Raw genomic sequence first — 22,192 nt, 5'->3', positions numbered from 1 at the left:
GGAAACAATTCCAAGCAAGGTTAAAGGACGTTAACTCTGGCAGGACTTGCAGGACATTACTTTCTACAAAGCGAGTCCCAATAGCATGAATGGCAGTGATGCTTCACTGCCAGATGAGCTCAATGCCTTTTCTGCCCACTTTGAAAGGGAGAATATAACAACAGCTATGAAGACCCCTGCTGCACACAGTGATCTCTGTCCCAGAGGCTAATGTCAGGCTGTCTTTCAGAAGGATGGAGTATCTGGTAAGACTCTGAAAACCTGTGCCATCCAACTGACAGAAGTATTCAAGGACATTTTTAACCTCTCATTGCTAAAGTCACATGCTCCCACCTGCTTCACAAAGGCAACAATTAAACCAGTGCCTAAGAAGAGTAGTGTGAGCTGCCTTGATGACTATCATCCAGTCACACTCACATCTCCAGTAATAAAATGCTTTGAGAGGTTGGCCATGACAAGAATCAACTCCTGTTTCGGCAAGGACCTGAACCCACTGCAATTTGCCTGTCACCACAATAGGTCAACGGCAGACATATCTCACTGGCTCTCCACACCGCTTTAGACCTCCTGGACAATACAAACAACTACATCAGGATGCTGTTCATTGACTATAGCTCAGCTTTTAATAGCATCATTCCCAGGGTCCTGATTGATAGGCTATAGAACCTGCGCCTCTGTACCTCTCTCTGCAATTGGATCCTCAACTTCCTAACCAGAGGACCACAATGTGTGCAGATTGGTGATAAATTCCCCTCCTCGCTGATGATCAACACTGATGCACCTCAAGGGAGTGTGCTTAGCCCACTGCTCTACTCTCTCTATAACCATGACTGTGTGGCTAGGTATAGCTCAAATGCCATCTATAAATTTGCTGATAATACAACCATTGTTGGTTGAATCTCAGATGGTGACGAGAGGGCGTACAGGAGCAAGATATGCCAATTAGTGGGATGGAGTCACAGCAACAACCTTGACCTCAATGTCAGTAAGATGAAAGAGCTGATTGTGGACTTCAGGAAGGGTAAGACAAGGGAACACAAACCAGTCCTCATAGAGGGATCAGAAATGGAGAGGGTGAGCAATTTCAAGTTCCTGTGTGTCAGTATCTCTGAGGATCTAACCTGGTCCCAATATATTGATTGATGCACCATCAATAACTCACACTGAGACGTAAGGCGAGATATCGGCTTTTATTGACTGGAAGAAGGAACCAGGAGTGAGTGTCTATCATACAATGTCCTGGAGACTGAGGCCGAGCGTCAGGCCTCAGATCTCCTTTATACAGGGGCCTGTGGGAGGAGCCACAGGAGCAGTCAGCGGGGGCGTGTCCCGACAGGCACATAGTTCACCACATTGATGTAGCTATAAAGAAGGCAAGACAGCAGCTATATTTCATTAGGAGTTTGATGAGATTTGGTTTTTCAGCTAAAACATTCAAAAACTTCTATTGATGTACCGTGGAGAGCATTCTGACAGGCTGCATCACTGTCTGATATAGTGGGGTGGTGGGAGAGAGTGGCTACTGCACAGGATGAAAAGAAACTACTGAAAGTTGTAAATTTAGTCAGCTTTATCATGGGTACTAACCTGCATAGTATCCAAGACATCTTCAAGGAGCGTTGCCTTCATTATGAAGGACCCCATCACACAGGGCATGTCCTTTTCTCACTGTTACCATCAGGTAGGAGGTACAGAAGCCTGAAGGCACACACTCAGCGATTCAGGAACAGCTTCTTCCCCTCTGCCATCTGATTCCCAAATGGACATTGAACCATGAACATTACCTCAATATTTTAATATATTATTTCCATTTTGCACTAACTATTTAATATACATATATATACTTACTGCAATTGATGTATTTATTTTTTCTTTCTGTATTATCACATATTGTATTGTACTGCCACTGCTAAGTTCACAGATCTCACAACGCACGCCGGTGATAATAAACTTGATTCTAATTCTGAAACAGACATGGAGAGCCAATGGTCAGAGATTCAATTAGAAATGTAATGGGTTGGTGCAAACAATAATTTACACTTATATAGTATATCTAACACATCCAAGTCACTTATAAGAACATAATCAAACAAAATTTGGTATGAAGCTGTCAAAGCAGCTGTTCAACCAGGCAACCAGACTTTTATTTGCTTTCTTTAGGAGCAGGAGCAGGAAAAAAAGGAGAAATTTAAGGGGGAAATTCCAGAGTTTAGGGGGTTTGTGAAGCTACCAGCATGCCCATCAATGGCACTTGTAAATCAGGGATGATCAAATGGTCAGGATCATAGAGATCTGGCAGCACTATAAAGCTGAAAAAGTTTTCAATAAAAGACAACGGAGAAGACACTTCAACATTTGATAACAAGGTTGGGAATTTTGAAACACAAGCTTTAGTCAGCTGAGAGCCAATAGGAGTAGTAAGCACAGAGGTGAGAGGAGAAGGGGACTTGCTATGAATTAGAATATCTCAGGATTGTTAAATGGAAACCCAACCAATGAAGTCTGAGGATTTAAGGGCATAACATTCAGTGGCATGATGTAAAGCAACGTTGTGGAAGTAGAAATGGTGTCACAAATATGCAGTTGGAGATCAGCGATGCCATGAGGACTGAAGCTGTTTCATCCAGAATCAAACAGATGCAGGGAGATTGAATGCAATCAATGCTTGGGTTTTTATTGTGGACTAAAGATGGTGGCTTTGATCTTCCTTTATTTATTTGATGGAATTTTCTTCCCTGGAAATTTTTGGAGTGTTCAAGAGAAATGGTTGCAAGTTTAAGAAATGAGATGACAGACATATGAAGGTATAGTATACATAAAGGACTAAACTTATAAGAAGCTTTCGTGTAGATTAATTGTTGCTTGGATATTTACTTAATTCCTGCTGCTAGAGTGTAGAACAGTTCCAACTTCAGGACTCAAGCAACAGAAGGTGAGAGAAATGATTCTTAAGGAGTCCATTTAGAATGTGCTGACACAGAAAGAACGTGCAAAGCAACTTGCAGGGCAACGTATAAACCAATTTGCAAAATCAGGATGAAACAATAGCTTGCTGATTAAAGAAGCGATACGGGTAACGGGAAGACATGCTTAACGGTTGAACAATAACGGTGTTAATGCGCTGAGGCTGATAAGTGGGCCAAAGGGGTAATCACATTTGTAATTTTGTAATGAGATTAAAGAAGAATGTAGGGTATAAAAAACTGTGCAAAGTGTAATTCGGCACTCAATCTAGCAGGAGCTGGTTGGGTCCGACTCTGCAGACTCGAAAAATAAAGTTTACCGTTCTGCAAATTGCTGAGACTCAGTGTGTTTCTGACAACGTGGGGGCTCGTCCGGGATCCACACTCCGGCCGCGGTGGACACGAGGAAGGACATCGGAGACGGTGCACCCCGCCGAGTTTGGCGGTCCCTGACTCCTTGCTCGTCGCTCCAACGCGGCTTGAGCGAGTGATATCCGGACAGCGCAGAGCGGTAAACGGGGAGAAGGGGACAGTACCTGGTACTGGAAGTCCCCAGGACGCACCGGGTAAGTGCCTACTATTATAGTAGAACGGTGCGGGAATAAGTAAGGACGGAGAAGACCGGGATCGCTACCCGGGGGTCCTCCTGATTAAGTAAGAGCGGAATAAGATGGGAGGGGGTGGCTCTAAAAAGAAAGAGGAGACGGAGAAGACCGGGACCATACCCGGGGGTTCCTCCTGATAGCCCCCTCGGTAGAATGTTTGAGAATTGGGGATGTGGAAGACTAAAAGGGAAACAAAAGAAAAAAATGATACAGTACTGTTTAATTTGGTCGAAACAGCCGATAGAAAAACCTGCGGTCTGGTGGCCGCGGCTTGGGTCTGAGGAGGATTGGGTACGACAAGCCTTAAACATTTACGTTAATTCAAAACCAAATGTAAAACCGGAAGAAATTGCTTATGCTTTTTGTTGGGCTCCCTGGCCAGGAGTAACAACAAAGAGTTTTAAGTTGGGCATTAAAGGGGAGCGGAAGTGGGACCCACTCGATCATTTACCCCCTCCCTATGTCCAGCCTTCTGCGCCCTTTGCGGGAGCAGAGGGAGGACGTGAAGAAAGTAAAAAAAACAGAAGAAATAGACCCGGAGAGGGAAGAGAGGGATGTTAGGGAAAAAGCAAAAGCAAGGATCGAAACAAGGAGTGTGACAAGAGCAGATAAGAAAAAGAAAGACGAATTAAAAAAGGAAGAGGTACAGCTGTGTCCCCTTCGAGAGGTTCCAATGGGAGGAGCACGAGGAGGGACAGGATTTGTAAACGTCCCTCTGACAAGTACCGAAGTACGAGGATTTAAGAAAGATATGAAAACTTTATTAGAAGATCCAATGGGACTGGCAGAACAGTTGGATCAATTCTTAGGACCTAATGTTTACACTTGGGAAGAAATGCATGCGATTATGGGAACGCTATTTTCTGCACAAGAGAGGCAAATGATACGACAAGCTGCAATATCAATTTGGGGAAGGGAACAGCCGAATGAGTTACCGGGGGACCGGAAATTTCCAGTAAACGACCCACAGTGGGACAAACAAGCAGAAGAGAGAAGACGGCAATATCCCATTGCCATGGAAGGGAGGAGGGGATTACAACCTGTAATTGAGACATTAGTATCAGATGGACTCCTGGAAGAATGTATGTCACCCTTTAATACCCCCATCCTACCGGTCCGAAAGCCCGACGGCACGTATCGAATGGTTCAAGATCTGAGAGGCTTAAATGCGGTAGTCCAAACACGATACCCGGTAGTGCCTAACCCCTATACATTAATGAGCAAAATACCTCCTGAACATGAATGGTTCAGTGTGATAGATCTAAAAGATGCCTTTTGGAGTTGCCCGTTGGAGGAAGGTAGCCGAGATATGTTCGCATTTGAATGGGAAAATCCCTTCACTGGGCGGAAGAAGCAACTCCGGTGGACCGTCTTGCCCCAAGGGTTCACGGAGTCCCCAAACCTATTCGAACAGGTACTGGAGCAAGTATTGGCTGGATTCCATTGTACCGAAAAGAATCAACTATTACAGTATGTCGATGACCTACTACTATCGGGACCAGCAGAGGAGGTAGTGCGAGACGATACTATAAGACTCCTGAATTACCTAGGAGAAAAAGGATTGCGGGTGTCCAAGAAGAAACTGCAATTTGTCGAGAAGGAAATAACATATCTCGGACACAGAGTCAGTAAAGGGCACCGCCAAATAACCCCAGAAAGAATAGCGGGAATAACTAAAATACCGCTTCCCAGGACAAAGAAGGAAATAAGACAATTTCTGGGCTTAGTGGGCTATTGCCAGATTTGGATAGAGAATTATACCTCCCTGGTGAAGTTTATGTACGACAAATTGGCAAAGGAAGACCGGGGAATAATCAGCTGGACCGAAGAAGAAGAACAGAAGTTCAGGAAAATAAAAGGGCAACTAATTCGGGCCCCGGTATTAACACTGCCAGCACTGGAAAAGCCCTTTCAGCTGTATGCAACAAACAATGAAGGAACTGCGTTAGGAGTACTAACCCAAGAAAAAGGAGGAAAGCGGCAACCTGTGGCCTTTTTATCAAAAATGTTAGACCCGGTATCCCGGGGATGGCCGACGAGCATACAAGCCGTAGCGGCAGCAGCCGTACTAGTAGAAGAAGCACGGAAATTAACCTTTGGGGGAAGAATGACGGTGTATACCCAGCACTCCGTTAGCACCCTCTTAGCCCAAAAAGCTCAGCGGTGGTTGACGGACTCTCGCATACTGAAATACGAAACCATTCTGATGGTCGGGGATGATGTAAGCTTTGAAAGGAACAATAGTTGTAACCCGGCACAGTTCTTATACGGGGAATCAACAGGGGAGCCCGACAAACATCAGAAGGCGAGTGGAAGACCCCCGACGGACGGCAAGTACTGAATAAGGAAGTAACTCGTCATATACTGCAACAACTACACCAACAAAGCCATTGGGGAGTGCAAGCTATGTGCGACACTATCCTAAGGGACTATGTTTGTAAAGGGATATTCACACTAGCTCAACAGGAGGTGTGGGGCTGTTACACCTGCCAAAAGGTAAACAAGAAAATGATGCGTGCCACCCATAAAGGGGGACAAACACTAGCCGTCCGACCGTTCCATCGGATCCAAATAGACTTTACGGAACTACCACAAGTTCAGAGATGGAAGTACCTGTTAGTAATTGTGGATCACTTCACTCGGTGGGTGGAAGCATTCCCAAGCACTAAAGCGTACGCCCCTACAGTGGCACGGATCCTATTAGAAAATATAGTCCCGAGATATGGAATAATGGGGTCTATTGATTCAGATAGGGGAACACACTTTGCCTCAAAAACACACCAGCTAATCTGTGACGCCTTGGGAATCCAGTGGAAGCTGCACACCCCCTGGCACCCTCAGAGCTCAGGAAGAGTTGAGAGGATGAACAGTACTTTGAAGACGCAATTGACAAAACTAATGATGGAAACCAAGCTACCCTGGACCAAGTGTCTACCCCTGGCCCTACTAAGAATCCGCACGGCTCCTCGAAAAGATATAGGAGTATCCCCTTATGAAATGTTGTTTGGCCTTCCATATTGGAACAAGGTGGAGGGCTATCCTTCCCTGCAAGGGGGAGATGTCTTTGTAAGGGACTATTTACAGGCACTGTCTCGTTCTTTTTGCAGAATTGCGCAGGAAGGGGTTACTCGCACAAACCCCACCTCTGGACTTCGCACTCCACCGAACTCAGCCCGGTGACTGGGTCCTGATTAAGACTTGGAAGCCAGAGAAGTTACAGCCGCAGTAGGAAGGCCCATTCCAGGTGCTACTGACCACCGAAGCCGCAGTAAGGACAAAAGAAAAAGGGTGGACCCACGCCGCGAGAATCAAGGGACCCGTAAAGCCCGAAGAAGGTGCAGAATGGACTTGCGTCCAGGGAGAAGACCCGATGGTGCTAAAGCTCAAAAGACGGACAGAATGAACTTTGGGACTGTAATGTATATACTGCTATTGTTGAGAAGCGCTGAAGGGGGATGTGATAAGTGCAGGACGACGGTAAGGGTGGGCATGACGGTTTTTCCAGGGTCCTTTGTATCACACTCGCATGTAAACGAGAAATGTTATGACTACAACAAAAAGGAGGAGTATGTGGAAAGTTTAATCTAACCAACTGCTGCTTAAAGATAGATGACAACGGAAAGGTGGTTCAAAAAAAATATCAGATAAAATAAGGAAACTAGCCCACGTGCCGGTACAGACCTGGAAGCCGCTGGGGTATTGGGACTGGCTGGACGGATGGTTGAAAGGAGGCTGGTGGCGAACCGCTTTAGGGGTTATAGGAGGGGGATTGATGGTCCTCCTTCTGCTACCATGTCTGATCCCCTGCTTGCGGGAGCTAGTAGCTCGGGTGGCAAGACAAGTCATGCAACCAGGGGCCCCAGCTGATCCTGTTCAGGTACTCCTACAAAGGGAAATAGAGCTAGAGGAAGAAGCCTATGTAAACCCGTGGCAAAAGCCCAACTGATAGCACATTCTAAAAAGAAAAAGGGTGGATTGAGAGAAATGATTCTTAAGGAGTCCATTTAGAATGTGCTGACACAGAAAGAACGTGCAAAGCAACTTGCAGGGCAACGTATAAACCAATTTGCAAAATCAGGATGAAACAATAGCTTGCTGATTAAAGAAGCGATACGGGTAACGGGAAGACATGCTTAACGGTTGAACAATAACGGTGTTAATGCGCTGAGGCTGATAAGTGGGCCAAAGGGGTAATCACATTTGTAATTTTGTAATGAGATTAAAGAAGAATGTAGGGTATAAAAAACTGTGCAAAGTGTAATTCGGCACTCAATCTAGCAGGAGCTGGTTGGGTCCGACTCTGCAGACTCGAAAAATAAAGTTTACCGTTCTGCAAATTGCTGAGACTCAGTGTGTTTCTGACAGAAGGTATGTAAGAGATGGGGGGAGATTTTGAACAATTTCTTTTCTTCGGTATTCACTAAGGAGAAGGATATTGAATTATGTAAGGTAAGGGAAACAAGTAGGGAAGTTATGGAAACTATGATGATTAAAGAGGAGGAAGTATTGGCGCTTTTAAGGAATATAAAAGTGGATAAATCTCCGGATCCTGACAGGATATTCCCTAGGACCTTGAGGGAGGTTAGTGTAGAAATAGCAGGGTCTCTGGCAGAAATATTTCAAAAGTCATTAGAAACGGGGATCGTGCTGGAGGATTGGTGTATTGCTCATGTGGTTCCACTGTTTAAAAAGGGTTCTAAGAGTAAACCTAGCAATTATAGGCCTGTCAGTTTGACGTCAGTGGTGGGTAAATTAATGAAATATATTCTTAGAGATGGTATATATAATTATTTGGATAGACAGGGTCTGATTAGGAACAGTCAACATGGATTTGTGCGTAGAAGGTCATGTTTGACAAATCTTATTGAATTTTTTGAAGAGGTTACAAGGAAAGTTGACGAGGGTAAAGCAGTGGATGTTGTCTATATGGACTTCTGTAAGGCCTTTGACAAGGTTCTGCACGGAAGGTTAGTTAGGATGGTTCAATCATTAGGTATTAATGTTGAAGTAGTAAACTGGATTCAACAGTGGCTGGATGGGAGATGCCAGAGAGTAGTGGTGGATAACTGTTTGTCAGTTTGGAGGCCAGTGACTAGTGGTGTGCCTCAGGGATCTGTACTGGGTCCAATGTTGTTTGTCATATACATTAATGATCTGGTTGAGGGGGTGGTAAATTGGATTAGTAAATATGCAGATGATACTAAGGTAGGTGGCATTGTAGATAATGAAGTAGGTTTTCAAAGTTTGCAGAGAGATTTAGGCCAGTTAGAAGAGTGGGCTGAGCGATGGCAGATGGAGTTTAATGCTGTTAAGTATGAGGTGCTACATTTTGGTAGGAATAATCCAAGTAGGACTTACATGGTAAATGGTAGGGCATTGAAGAATACAGTAGAACAGAGTGATCTAGGAATAATGGTGCATAGTTCCATGAAGGTGGAATCTCAGGTGGATAGGGTGGTGAAGAAAGCTTTTGGTATGTTGACCTTTATAAATCAGAGCATTGAGTATAGGAGTTGGGATGTAATGTTAAAATTGTACAAGACATTGGTAAGACTGAGTTTGGAGTATTGTGTATAGTTCTGGTCACCGAATTATAGGAAATATGTCAACAAAATAGAGAGAGTACAGAGAAGATTTACTAGAATGTTACCTGGGTTTCAGCACCTAAATTACAGGGAAAGATTGAATAAGTTAGGTCTTTATTTTTTTGGAGCGTAGAAGGTTGAGGGGGTACGATAGAAGTATTTAAAATTATGAGGGGGATAGATAGAGTTGACGTGGATAGGCTTTTTCCATTGAGAGTAGAGGAGATTCAAACAAGAGGACATGAGTTGAGACTTAGGGAGCAAAAGTTTAAGGGTAACATGAGGGGGAATTTCTTTACTCAGAGAGTGGTAGCTGTGTGGAATGAGCTTCCAGTAGAAATGGTAGAGGCAGGTTCAGTATTGTCATTTAAAGCAAAATTGGATAGGTATATGGACAGGAAAGGAATAGAGGGTTATGGGCTGAGTGCGGGTCAGTGGGATTAGGTGAATGTAAGTGTTTTGCATGGACTAGAAGGGCTGAGATTACCTGTTTCCGTGCTGTAATTGTTATATGGTTATATGGTTAGAAAAAGAGTAGAGTCTATATTTCGGGCCAAGACCCTTCAGCAGGACTCCATCAACTATACTCTTCTCCATAGATGCTGCCTGCCTTGTTGAGTTCCTCCAGCATTTTGCGTGTGTTGCTTGGATTTCCAGCATTTGCAGACTCTCTCGTCTGTGAAGGTACGTTTGTTCATAATGGAAATGTTTTGATTTTTCCCGAGTCCACAGAGCACCCAAATCAAATCAAATTCAAGTTTAGTTATCATTCAACCATGCATGAATACAGCTGAGTGGAACTTAAAACATTATTTGCTTAATATTAATGAACTTCACCATTTCAACAAAATTCTAAATTCTAAAATGCTTCATTCAAATGCATCGGATATACCATAACTCTGCTTTGTCATACTCAACATAAAAGTTATTCTATTAAGTCTTGTACAACTGTGATCCCTTTAACTAGAGCCAGTAATGTAATCATGTCTGATTGTTAATTGTTGTGCAGAAATAAAATATAATAGAGAAAATCCACAGCTGATGCTTTTGTTCACCATGACTGATATTCCCTATCAATGTTCTTTTTACTAGTGACATGCTAAGAATTTGCATTAGTATGGTAAGGAAGGATGCGGATACCATAGAAAGGGTGCAGAGGAGATTTATAAAGATGTTACCTGGATTGGGGAGCATGCCTTATGAAAACAGCTTGAGTGAACTCAGCCTTTTCTCTTTGGAGTGAAGGAGGATGAGAGGTGATCTGATAGAGGTGTACAAGATAACGAGAGGCATTGATCATGTGGATAGTCAGAGGCTTTTTCCAAGGGATGAAAAGGTTGCCACAAGAGGACACAGTTTTATGGTGCTGGGGAGTTGATACAGAGGAGATGTCAGGGATTTTTTTTACGCAGAGTGTGGTGAGGGAGTGGAATGGGCTGCCGGCAACTGTGGTGGAGGCAGATACAATAGTGTCTTTTAAGAGACTTTTGGATAGGTACATGGAGCTTAGTAAAGTAGAGGGCTATAGGCAAGCCTAGTAATTTCTATGGTAGGGACATGTTCAACATAACTTTATGGGCTGAAGAGCCTGCATTGTGCTGTAGCTTTTCTATGTTTCTATGACAGTGAATATTTATTTATTTTTTTTCCAGATCCCAGTGTCATTGGCAAACCATAAATTAATTGCCTATACATAACTACCTCTGAGAAGGCAATGATGAGCCTTCTCCAACCGCTGTGAAAGTGTTATAGTGTTGAGTAGGATTTCAACCTGGTAAACTCATTTGGGAATGTGACTGAGAGATCACATAGTTGGAAAGTCAGAGTTGCCTAAACAAGCAAATCCAGTTGTTTTGTAAATTAAACAAACTGAAGATGCTATTTATTTATTTATTGAGATACAGTGCAGAGTAGGCCCTTTTGGCCCTTCCAGACAGGCCACCAAGCAATCCCTTGATTTAATCCTAGCGTAATTTATACTTATCAATTAACCTAACAACTATGGGAGGATCCCATGCAGTCACAAGGACAATGTACAAACTCCTAACAGGCAGTGGGGGGAACTAAACCCTGTTTACTAGTACTATAAAGCGTTGTGCTAACCGCTACACTACCACACCGCAAAGTAACAATGATTAGTGGAATGAACGTTTAGAGTGCAAATCTGGTGAGCTATTTGTCCTGGACGGTATGGAGGTTGCCTTACATTCAACCAGGCAAGTGAGCAGTTGTCCTCCTGCCTTGTGTCTTAAATGTGGTGAAGACTGACTTCAAATCAAGTAACAACCATCAGATACTCAGCCTCTCTCTAGCATTTCTTGTACTTACAGTTTATGCTCCAGTCAATGGAGACTCACAGTATGTGAGTCTTTATCTTCAGTGAAGATAAAGTCTAATACTTTAGCTTTGAACTCTTACTTCAATCGCAGCATTTTCTACGGCGTTAAAAAGTGTCACAACCGCGGATTTGGCAGTGCAGTAGATACAGCAATTGGGCTTGTGAATTTGCACGTGTCAGCTAATTATTATTTAATCGTGATAGTATTTAACTTCATCCTTGTTGTCCTAGTGCTTGTCGAGACTTGGACAGAGCACAGCAAAGCTTCGCTGCTGTTTTGATTTTCGGAATTCCCTGAGATATTGAACTTCCAAGTCAACCAACTCTGAAGACACAATATTTGCTTAATGCTTAGATGTTCTTTTCAGACACAGTGTAGGCTGCGCTTTCCTTTCGAGAGCTTTAGTTTAGCCTAGCATTTATTGTTTTATTTTCCCTTTAACACTGTTCGTATTAAAGTCTGTGAACTATCAACCTGCTTCAGTGTCTCTCACTCTGCACTTGGGTCAGATCCAAATCTGGTGACAGTATTGGAGTATAAAAGTTGCATTGTTTGCTGTGTAACCAAAACTATGTAGTCAGCTTTGAAACTTGCTATTTGCTATGCATGTATCCAATTTAGTAGGAGAATGAAATCTTAAGAATGTAGAAGATAATGGTGTGTTAATGAGAGGTAGCTAAGAGATGTAGATTAGAACAGGATTAAGTCAATGGGTAGAAACAATAGTGGCGGATGTACTTGTGATACGCAACTGTAGACCAATTGGATATGCTAATGCAACTAAACCAGGAGATTGCTATAAAAAATGCTATGTACAAGGATCGGTGGGCAATCAGCGACTAGCTCAATGACTGTCTCAGATTTGATTTGCAAATTAAAGTTTAACCCTTCTTGAAGAATCTTCTGCATCTCCTGGTCATTTGTGAGGCACAAGAAACCACAACAAAATTGGCGACCGCGGCAGGACTGGAAAGAGACCCGCGGAAAGGAAATGGCAGATTGGGGACGCTTCCCAGTCCTCCAGGGACCCTCACAAGGCTAACAGAATTAAGGGTGCACCCAAACAAAAGGAAAGCGCTTTTTGCGACAACTTGGACTAAGAATTCTGTTGGTTTTGGGGAGGTCTTGGAGTCTCAGAAGTGTGGAACCACTGCTGAAGGGTCTCTCCGGTCCAAAGAATCTGGCAGAATTGGGGGTTAACAGGAGGCTCAGAGGATTGGTCAAGAACACTGCAGTAAGGGTAAGTACAAATAAGCTAATAAGAAGTTAAGTGAAGAAAAATTTCACGTGGTGTTGGTAAGTCCCTGTGGATACCATTTCGTATGAAACAAAGGTCTGAACGGGCAGGGAAAGGGAAAACAGAGAAAATTCTCGTGGATACCGCCTTAAAAGATAAGGGTCTGAATAGACGAGCTGCAAAGAAAAAGTTCTGTGGATACCACTCTGAGTAGAGGTCTGTATGGGCAGAACAGAATAGGAAACAAGGACAGTCCAATATATAGTTTAAAGCGTTGGTAGATAGACGATAGACTAGGTATAGAATTAGAGTAAATAATATTATCCAGTAAACGAACTGTGAATCTCTGAAATACCTTAAAAAGAGAGAACAACATGACAGGTAAAGGAATAGCAGTAGATTCTGAGCAAAAAAAAGTCCCGGTAAATAAATATGAGATCACAAAAACTTAAGAAAAATGGGAAAAAAGAACCAAAAACCTGGTCACAAAATGGCCAAGAGAAGGAACGTTTGATGTAAGCTTGTGCGAAGAAATGGAGGCACTAATTAAAAATTACAAACCAAAAGATAAATCTAAGAAAAGAGGGCAAAAAAGAGAATGAGAAATGGAAGTGCTAAAACTCTTCAGAACGGAGGGAGAAAGGCTGAGGAGGACAGGTAAAATATTGATTACAAGCGAGGAAGACACTAAGGTGCTGGAGAAACAGCCTGTTAGACAGAGAGGAAGGTACAGTGAGAAGCTGGCTTCAGCTCCGTACCCGGATGCGAAAGAAACAGAAAAGCCCCCTCCCTATAATGAGGAAGGAACCCCTAAGCAGGCCCCCTGCTGACTGGAACAGTAAACATGCAGGGAGAAGTACAAGTTTGGGATAATGAGGAGGAAAAAAGACAATACGAAAAGGAAAAAGCAGCGATATGGAAGGAGATACAGGCAGAAAGGATAAAGGTGGAACAGGCAAAGAGAGAAATGAAAGAAGAAATTGAACGGATGAAACACTTGAGAGAGGAAAAGGAGTATGATGAGGTTATACTATAGAAATAAACAGACTAGAAAAGAAAGTGGCTCATCAGGGCAGGAAGAGATGAGGCATTCAAGAGAAAGTGGAAAAAAGATAGGAGATGCGAGTCTTGGAAAAACAAGAGAGAAGGGAATCAAGCACGAGTAAGGATCGTGAGGAGTCCCTGCCACAGGTGTACAGACACGGACAGGAAGAAAGAGAAGGTGACTCTTTGGAGGAGCAAGAGTTAAGTGGAGAGAGAGAGGATGTGAGAATTTGTGGGGAAGAGGTAGGAGGCAGAAGCCTAGAAGAGCAGAAGGAGGCGGTAGGGGAGCGACTTGCGGAAGCAGAGAGAGAGCCAGATAAGTTACTGAGAGGGGATTGCCAGAGGAGATGCGAAAAATACTCCAGGGGCCAACCAAGTATTGAATCAGGACAGAAAGGAAGGACTCCACAGGGAGACCGAGGGAAGAAGAGGACCCCGGAGAAATTTGTGTGGGAGGCAGTAAAGACGTACCCTGAGACAGATGGGGACTCAGGCGAGGAGGAGAGCCAGGGCAGGTGGGAAGAAGGATGAAGAATGATGCTGTTGTTAGTTAAAGGATCAGGACAAGTGCAGGACAAGTGCTTGGGGATCCCAGGACCTAGAAGGGCTGAAAAACACTCTGCCCAATCTACATGAAGGAGCAGGGAAATGGATTAGAGCCTTTGAAGAAGAAACAGCAGGACGATTATTGGCTATGGGAGATTTGAAGGCACTATTGATAAGGTTGATGGGAACCTCCAAATTTAATGAACTAATGGAAATGGCTGGCATAGTAAACTCGAACGACCCAAGAACTGATGGAGATGGGTTTGACAGAGTGAGGCAGAGGGTATGGCAGGCCCTCAGGAAGCTTTACCCACCCAAAGTGGACCCCAAAGCCTTAAAGGGGGAATCCACTGGGAGACACTGAAAACCCAGCAGCCTACGTAGAAAACCAGTTGAAAAAGTGGAGACTGGAGACTGAGCAAGAGGTGGAAAATAACTTATTTATCACCGCAATGTTCCGACATAGCATTTTGGATGCAATGCCTCCGCAAGTAAAATCCAAACTGGAGGAAGTGGTTGGGCTGATGTCAATGACCCCACAAGAATTTAGAGACCACGTAGTCCATGCGGTTGAGAAATACAGGAAAGACAAACGAAGGTTGGCTGAGCAGCAGGAAGAGGTGCAAAGAAGGTTAATACAAATGCAGCTCGAAGAACTCAAAAAGAAGGAAAAAAGAGAAAAGCAAAAAGATGCTGCCAGCAACCACCGGTCCGAGTACAGCCATCGAACTGGATGAAGCACCGCTATATGGAGGAACTGATCAAACTGTAAGACAAGGGCCAGAAAACCCCATGCCAATAATCAACGTCTTTGGAGGAGCATTCCCACAAATGCCCTATCAGGAACAGACTAAATTCAAACAGCCCAGACAGGACTGGAAGTCCCAAGGAGGGGGACAGAGGAGCTATGGGCAGAGGAGAACAGTGAGGAAACAGGGGGAAAGAGAGGTAGAGAGACTGTGCTGGGGATGTAATCAGCCAGGTCACATGAGAAGAGATTGTCCGTTTGCACCGTGGCCTGTCACACACCAGCAGGAACCGATAAGAAGGGAACTAAAGTTTAGCCAAGGACCAGCCCCCACAGGCCCAAGCGGACCTGTGAACCTCTATGCGAGGTATTAGGGGTGCCCCGAGAACTCGAGTGGGCAGGGACATTACCCAATGATAACAAGGGAGGCAGACGAGGAACCCATTGTTCAGGTTATGTTAGAAGGGCAACTGACACCAATGATGATAGATACTGGAGCCACGTACACTTGTGTACAGCCACAGTATGCCCTTCACCTTCCCATGACAGGAAAGTTTATTAAGACAGTAGGGTTCTTGGGGAAAACACAGTTGACACAGTGCACGGCTTCAGTGCCGTTGAGAATGGGAAATAAAGGAATTGTTTTGCCGGTGCTAGTACTTAAAGGAACTCCGATTAATTTGTTAGGCAGAGATGCTTTATTGAAACTGGAATTAAAATTAGAATGCACCAGAAATGGGCTGAGTGTGGAAAGAGCAGGGGCTCAATTGATAGTGCGAGAAGACAAGAAGGCTAATGTCTTTTGGATAGGAGACATCGCAGATCAGATTCAGGAAACCTGGGAAAAATGGAAAAAGGGCGTGCAGGCTATATTACCCAGGGCTGTAATGCCCAAATCTGAGCTACATTGTACAGTGATTTTTGATGAGACTCAGAACAGGGAGTTAGAGGAGAGATGGTACGTGGAGGCATGTACCCAACAGCACCTGGAAGGGGAGGCTGCAATAATTGGAAAGCAAGGGGCAGCTTTACAAGTTAAGTGGAACACCTTTTTAGAAAAATGGTACAGGATACCGGAGGCTGTGCCCCACGTAACGTTGTTGGTAAACAAGGGTTATCAGTCTAAAGACTTAGGACCTTTAGGTAAGAGTGCTGAAACCGTAACAGTGTGGAGGAAAATCACGCCAGAGGTGTGGATATCAGAAGACAACAATTGCATTAAAATAATGGTAAGTGTAGATATGGTAGGGACAGTGAGAGAGGTCGAAATAACTCCCCAACCACACATGCCCTTGCTGGGAAAGGAAAGAGGCCAGCAGAAAGATAGAAGGTTAGATGAGTTGCCATCTATTCTGTGGTCACAGCATGACACGGACGTAGGGAAAATAAAAACAGCTAGTCCGGTGGAAATAAGGCTGAAAAGGGGAGCAATTCCACCCAGGAGACCACAATACCCTCTAAGACCAGAAGCAGAAGAGGGAATAGCATCGACAGTGCAGGGGTTGCTTGAAATAGGGGTGCTTAAAAGGACAAACAGTCCATGCAATACCCCGTTGCTGCCGGTCTTAAAAGCAGATAAATCTAAGTGGAGATTGGTGCATGATTTGCGAGCGGTAAATGATGTGGTAGAGGACTGGCCAGCGGTAGTCCCCAACCCACACACACTTTTGACTAATGTTCCACCAGAAGCAAGTTACTTTTCAGTGTTTGATTTGTGTTCGGCTTTCTTCAGCATTCCCCTGGCCGACCAGTGTCAGTATCTGTTTGCATTTACTTACAGAGGTGCTCAGTATACCTATACCAGAATGCTGCAAGGATTTAAACATTCACCACACGTTTTTAATCAGGTGTTGAAGGCAGACCTAGAGGGCATGCCATTGGAAAGTACATTGTTACAGTATGTGGATGACCTATTGATTTGGCCCACAGCAAGGAACAGTGTGAGCAGGACACTATAACTCTGTTAGAGAAGCTGGCGCACGGAGGACATAAAGTATCCAAAAAGAAACTGCAATTTTGCACGCAGCAAGTGGAATACTTAGGCAGGGTAATATCCAAGGGAGTGAAGGTGATAGCACCAGATCAGATTGAGGCAATAACCCCAGACTGTAGGGCAGATGATGACATTTTTGGAAATGGCAGGGTACAGCTCAGATTGGATAGGAGAATTTGCTGAGATTGTGGCACCTTTGAGAAAGATAATGAAAGAAGCAGGACATACAAATTTGAAGAACGGCTTACATTGGAATGGAGAGGCGGAGATAGCTTTCAATACTATTAAGCAGAAATTGCAGTCAGCACCAGCATTAGCTTTGCCTGACTACGAGAAGATTTTTCATTTGTATGTATCCAACCGACAGGAGGGTTATGTCACAGAGGTTCTAACACAAGAGACAGGCACAGGAAAAGCAAAGCAGCCGATAGCATACTACAGTACGAGACTAGATGTGGTGGCTCAGGGGTATCCACCCTGTTATCAGGGATTGGCGGCACTGTACTATGCATACGAAAAGGCATCATCTGTAACCCTGGGCTATCCTGTGACTCTGTACACACACCACAAAGTAGCAGAATTGTTGGAAAGAAGGAAATTTGTGCTGACGCCAGCCAGGATAGCAGCATATCAGATGCTATTGACATTTCCAGACATAACTATACAGAGATGCACTACCAGTAATATAGCCAATTTTGTCCCTTTGGTCTATGAAGGAGAACCCCATGATTGTGTAGAGAAGATGATGGCATTTGCCAAATTGAGAGCAGATTTACGGTCAGAACCTCTAGAGGATGCAGATAAAAAGGTTCTGTTCGTAGATGACTCTTGTTATAGGGATTATGATGGAAATCATGCAGGGTTCTCTGTAGTGTAGCAGGATCAGTTGAGCTATAAGATTATTAGGATGGAGTCCTGTTCCCCAACCGTGTTCCACCCAACTAGCAGAAATCAAAGCCCTGACAGCTGCGTGTGAAATGATGGAAGGTGAGAAAGTAGACATCTATACTGATTCGGCATATGCTCATGGAGTATGCCATCTGTTTGGGGCAGTGTGGAAACAGAGAGGTTTTTAAAAAAGTAGTGGAGATCCCATACAACATTGTCAGCGAATTCTAGACTTAATAAAAGCCATGATAAAACCTAAAGCATTGGCTATAGTAAAATGCCAGGCACATAAAAAGGGAAATGATGTAATAACAAAGGGAAATCAAGCTGCGGATGAGGCAGCCAGAAAAGCGTCTGGATGTACATCAGCTGTCATTGCCCCCCAGGTAAGCGTAACTCCAGAACCTGTGGTAGAGGACCTAATTGAAATACAAGGTAAGGCAACTTTGGCAGAACAGACAATGTGGAGACGAAGGGGGGGGGGCCAAGCAGAACCCGGAAGGCTTGTGGAGCACGGAAGATGGTTTGTTGGTAGCGCCCACCCCTCTACTGACGATTCTGATTTCAGAAGTACATGGGATGGACCATTGTGCAAGGGGGGAAGTGATAAAGCAAATAAAGAAGTATGGTTTTTGGTCACCTTATTTACAGGCTTCAGTGGACTTTGTCTTGTCACAGTGCGAGGTATGCACACAGAATAATGTTCGGAAGGGAATTACAACCCCAATAGGTCACATTCTTGAACCTGAAGGACCATTTAAACATCTAGTGATCGATTACGTAGACATGATAAAGACAGTGAGAGGGAAAAGATACATGCTGGTAGTAATTGATCGATTTAGCAGATGGGTTGAGGCAGTACCTTCAAGAGATCAAGGGGCAAAGACAGTGGTAAAATTTCTGACAAATGAAGTGATCCCAAGGTTTGGAATACCTACAGAAGTTAGCTCAGACAATGGTTCGGCTTTTATCCAGAAAGTGGTCAAATTGGTACTACAAGCGCTGAGGATAAAGCAAAGATTTGGATGTGTATACCACCCTCAGACGCAGGGCATGGTAGAGAGAATTAATGGAACCCTGAAAGCATTGGACTGGCTGTTGGCAGAAAAAGGAGGAGTTTGTGTGATGTTTGGAGAGAAGTGCTGTACTTTTAAACCAAATAACACTAGTCCAGAAGGATCAGTTACTAAGGCAATGTATAAGTTGAAAAGTCTCAGAAAGGAAGTTAAACAGAATGCAGCATTTGGACATCAGTTATTTGACTGGTTAGAAAGTGACTCGGAGGATGGGGAGTATGGCTGACTAAAATGGCAATAACTGTCAGTATAGTATTGTTGAGCTGTGCACTTGTGCTGTGCTGTTTTCTTCCTTGTCTCAAGTCTCTTGCAGTGCGTGCTGCAACCAAACAATTTCCGATGCTCGTGGCAATTACGAAGCAAGCTTAGTGGAGAAAGGAACACCGAAAATGTATCGTTACAGCCTACAACACCTGCAGGATGATCAAGAGCAAAACGACAGTGTGGGAGTAGATTGTAAGGGCTTCTGAGTTTTTTTCCCTGTCTCAGGTACAAAGGGACAGGTGTTTGGCTCAGCGGCCCAGGGTAACAGGGAGAGAATACTTTGAGGTCTTGGCACAGAAAATTATAGTTTAACCCGAGATTTGGGAATAAGCGCTTGAGTTTATTGGGGCTTTTGTGCACGGACTCTTAGTCTTTCTCTGTGTGAGATATGGGTCTCAGAGGGGGGGGGGGGATATATTGGAGTATAAAAGTTGCATTGTTTGCTGTGTAACCAAAACTATTTAGTCAGCTTTGAAACTTGCTATTTGCTATGCATGTATCCAATTTAGTAGGAGAATGAAATCTTAAGAATGTAGAAGACAATGGTGTGCTAATGAGAGGTAGCTAAGAGATGTAGATTAGAACAGGATTAAGTCAATGGGTCGAAACAATAGTGGCGGATGTACTTGTGATACGCAACTATAGACTGATTGGATATGCTAATGCAACTAAACCAGGAGATTGCTATAAAAAATGCTATGTACAAGGATCGGTGGGCAATCAGCGACTAGCTCAATGACCGTCTCAGCTTTGATTTGCAAATTAAAGTTTAACCCTTCTTGAAGAATCTTCTGCGTCTCCTGGTCGTTTGTGGGGCACGAGAAACCACGACAACAGCAAGTCTCGAAAACACAAAGATAAGCCCAGCAGAGAGAGAGAAACTGACCTTGGCCATGAAATCATTGGTCAGTTAGGAGACAAGCTTCAAGCAATAGAATCTGTTCTCAGTGATGTTAAGGAGGCAATAAAGCAGATAACCTCATGCTGACAAGCCCAATCTCACTTGGAGGAACAGGTATTGTCCCTAGCTGCAATTGTTCAACAGCTCACCGCAGACAGTCGGACTCTGGTGTCTGCGATTTCCGCACTCACGGCTGCCGTCCGCGAACTTACTGTGAACAGCCAGCATCAGCTGACAGCCATTAACGTTCTCGTCAGCTCTATTCAGCAACTTCAGGCTGCCTCAGTCCCACTCCCAGCATCTCGCAGGTCCTCCTTTTCTGCTGCTCTGACTATTTCTGCTATGAATGCTCCCACTCCCACGCCCGGACCAGAGCCAACTCCCACGACCGTACAGGAACCGAGTATTCCACACAAGGCAGTCATTCTGGTGATCCTGGTGGTTGCAGGAATTTTATTACCCAATGCGAGCTGACATTCCAAGCCCATCCTGGTTGTTTTGGTGATGATGTGTGAAAATTGACATACATGGTCAATCTTCTTGATGGATGTCCTCTCAGCCTGTTCAACGCTTTACGGGAGCAAGGATACCTCACAGCCCAGATGTTTCAACATTTTGTGGTGGGTTAAGGAGGGCTTTTGATCTTCCAGTACAGGGTCAGGAAGCTGCCCACAGTCTCTTGGACCTGCGCCAAGGCAGAGGAACGGTGAGAGCCCATGCAGTCAAATTCTGTACCCTTGCGGTAGAGACGGGATGGAATGAGAGATCCCTCATCACTGCCTTCCAGCGTGAACTGAATGCAGGGGTCCGGCATGAGATCTCTGTCCGGGACGAGCAGGGTAGTCTGAATGACCTGATTAATCCGGCTATTGGAGTTGATGACCAGGTAACTGAATAGCGCAGGGAAAGAATGTTTCAAACTTCCTACGTGCCGCCAGATCACCATCTTTCCTTGTCCTCTCCACCTCCCTCATCTAATCACCACCATTCCCCGCCTTCTCCCCCTCTCTCACCACCCAGCACCCAGCTCACGGAGGAGCCTATGCAAGTGGGGCGCATGCACCTGTCTCAGGAGGAACGAGAGTGGCGCCGGAGACGGGTTCCTGCCTTTACTGTGGTGATCCAGGACACTTCCAGGCGGGATGTTCCAAGCATCCAGTAAAAGAGAATCCCCGTCAGCGGGGAGGGAAATCCAGTCGGGTCGGTTCTCTCTTCAGTCAGCTTCCCCTAATTCTACAATGCTCGCAGCTTCCTTGTCGTGGGGGTCTCAGACCCATGAACTTAAGGCGTTTATCGACTCCGGTGGACATCTCTCTCACTCAAAGATGGGGAGTTCCAACTCAGGAATTAAGAGAAAAGATCAACGTCAAGGTGCTGGACAGTTGACCTCTGGGCACCGGCCAGATCCACCTTACCGCCCAACCCCTCCAACTGGTGCTCGAAGGCAACCATCATGAAGAAATATCTTTCTATCTGGTTAATTCACCTGAACTGCCACTGGTCCTGGGTCTCCCTTGGTTGTCCCAACATAACCCACAGATTGATTGGTCTCTGAAGGTACTCCAAGAGTGGGGACGGGCATGCCTGTCTACCTGTCTGGGTCCAGCTCAAGCTCCAGCCCATGCTGACCTCTCTGGGATTCCGGCTGAATATATGGATCTCCTTGAGGTTTTCAGTAGAAGGAAGGCCACCACCCTGCCCCCACACCGGCCATAGAACGGTGCCATAGACCTCCACCTGGCACTAGTTCTCCGCGGGGCTGCCTCTTTTCCCTCTCTCATCCTGAAACAGTGGCCATGGAGGAATACATTAAGGAGGCATTGGCTGGGGGTTTACCCGTCCATCAACTTCGCTGGCAGGAGTGGGCTTCTTTTTGTGAGCAAGAAAGATGGCAAGCTCGGTCCCTGATTATTGGCCCCTGAACAACATCACTGTGAAGAAGACAGAGGCAGAGGTGAGGGCCGCCCAACAATCAGATCCAGGCCCGATGAGGGACCTCCCAA

The 22,192-nt window shown here is 44.8% G+C and overlaps 1 protein-coding gene across 1 annotated transcript in view; it reads left to right on the top strand.

Annotated features, from left to right (window-relative positions):
- The window catches only part of LOC132397549 (bestrophin-2-like), a 72,827-nt gene extending 52,164 nt beyond the window's left edge, over positions 1-20,663 (top strand). The window contains exon 10 of the mRNA XM_059976372.1: positions 20,334-20,663. Within this exon, the coding sequence (XP_059832355.1) occupies positions 20,334-20,663 (330 nt within the window). The remainder of the gene's footprint in view (positions 1-20,333) is intronic.
- Positions 20,664-22,192: the final 1,529 nt, after the last annotated feature.

The sequence above is a fragment of the Hypanus sabinus genome, chromosome 7 (genome assembly GCF_030144855.1).
Source record: "Hypanus sabinus isolate sHypSab1 chromosome 7, sHypSab1.hap1, whole genome shotgun sequence".
NCBI lineage: Eukaryota > Metazoa > Chordata > Chondrichthyes > Myliobatiformes > Dasyatidae > Hypanus > Hypanus sabinus.
Note: the sequence above shows the minus strand (reverse complement) of the source record. Positions and strands in the feature narration are given on the sequence as shown.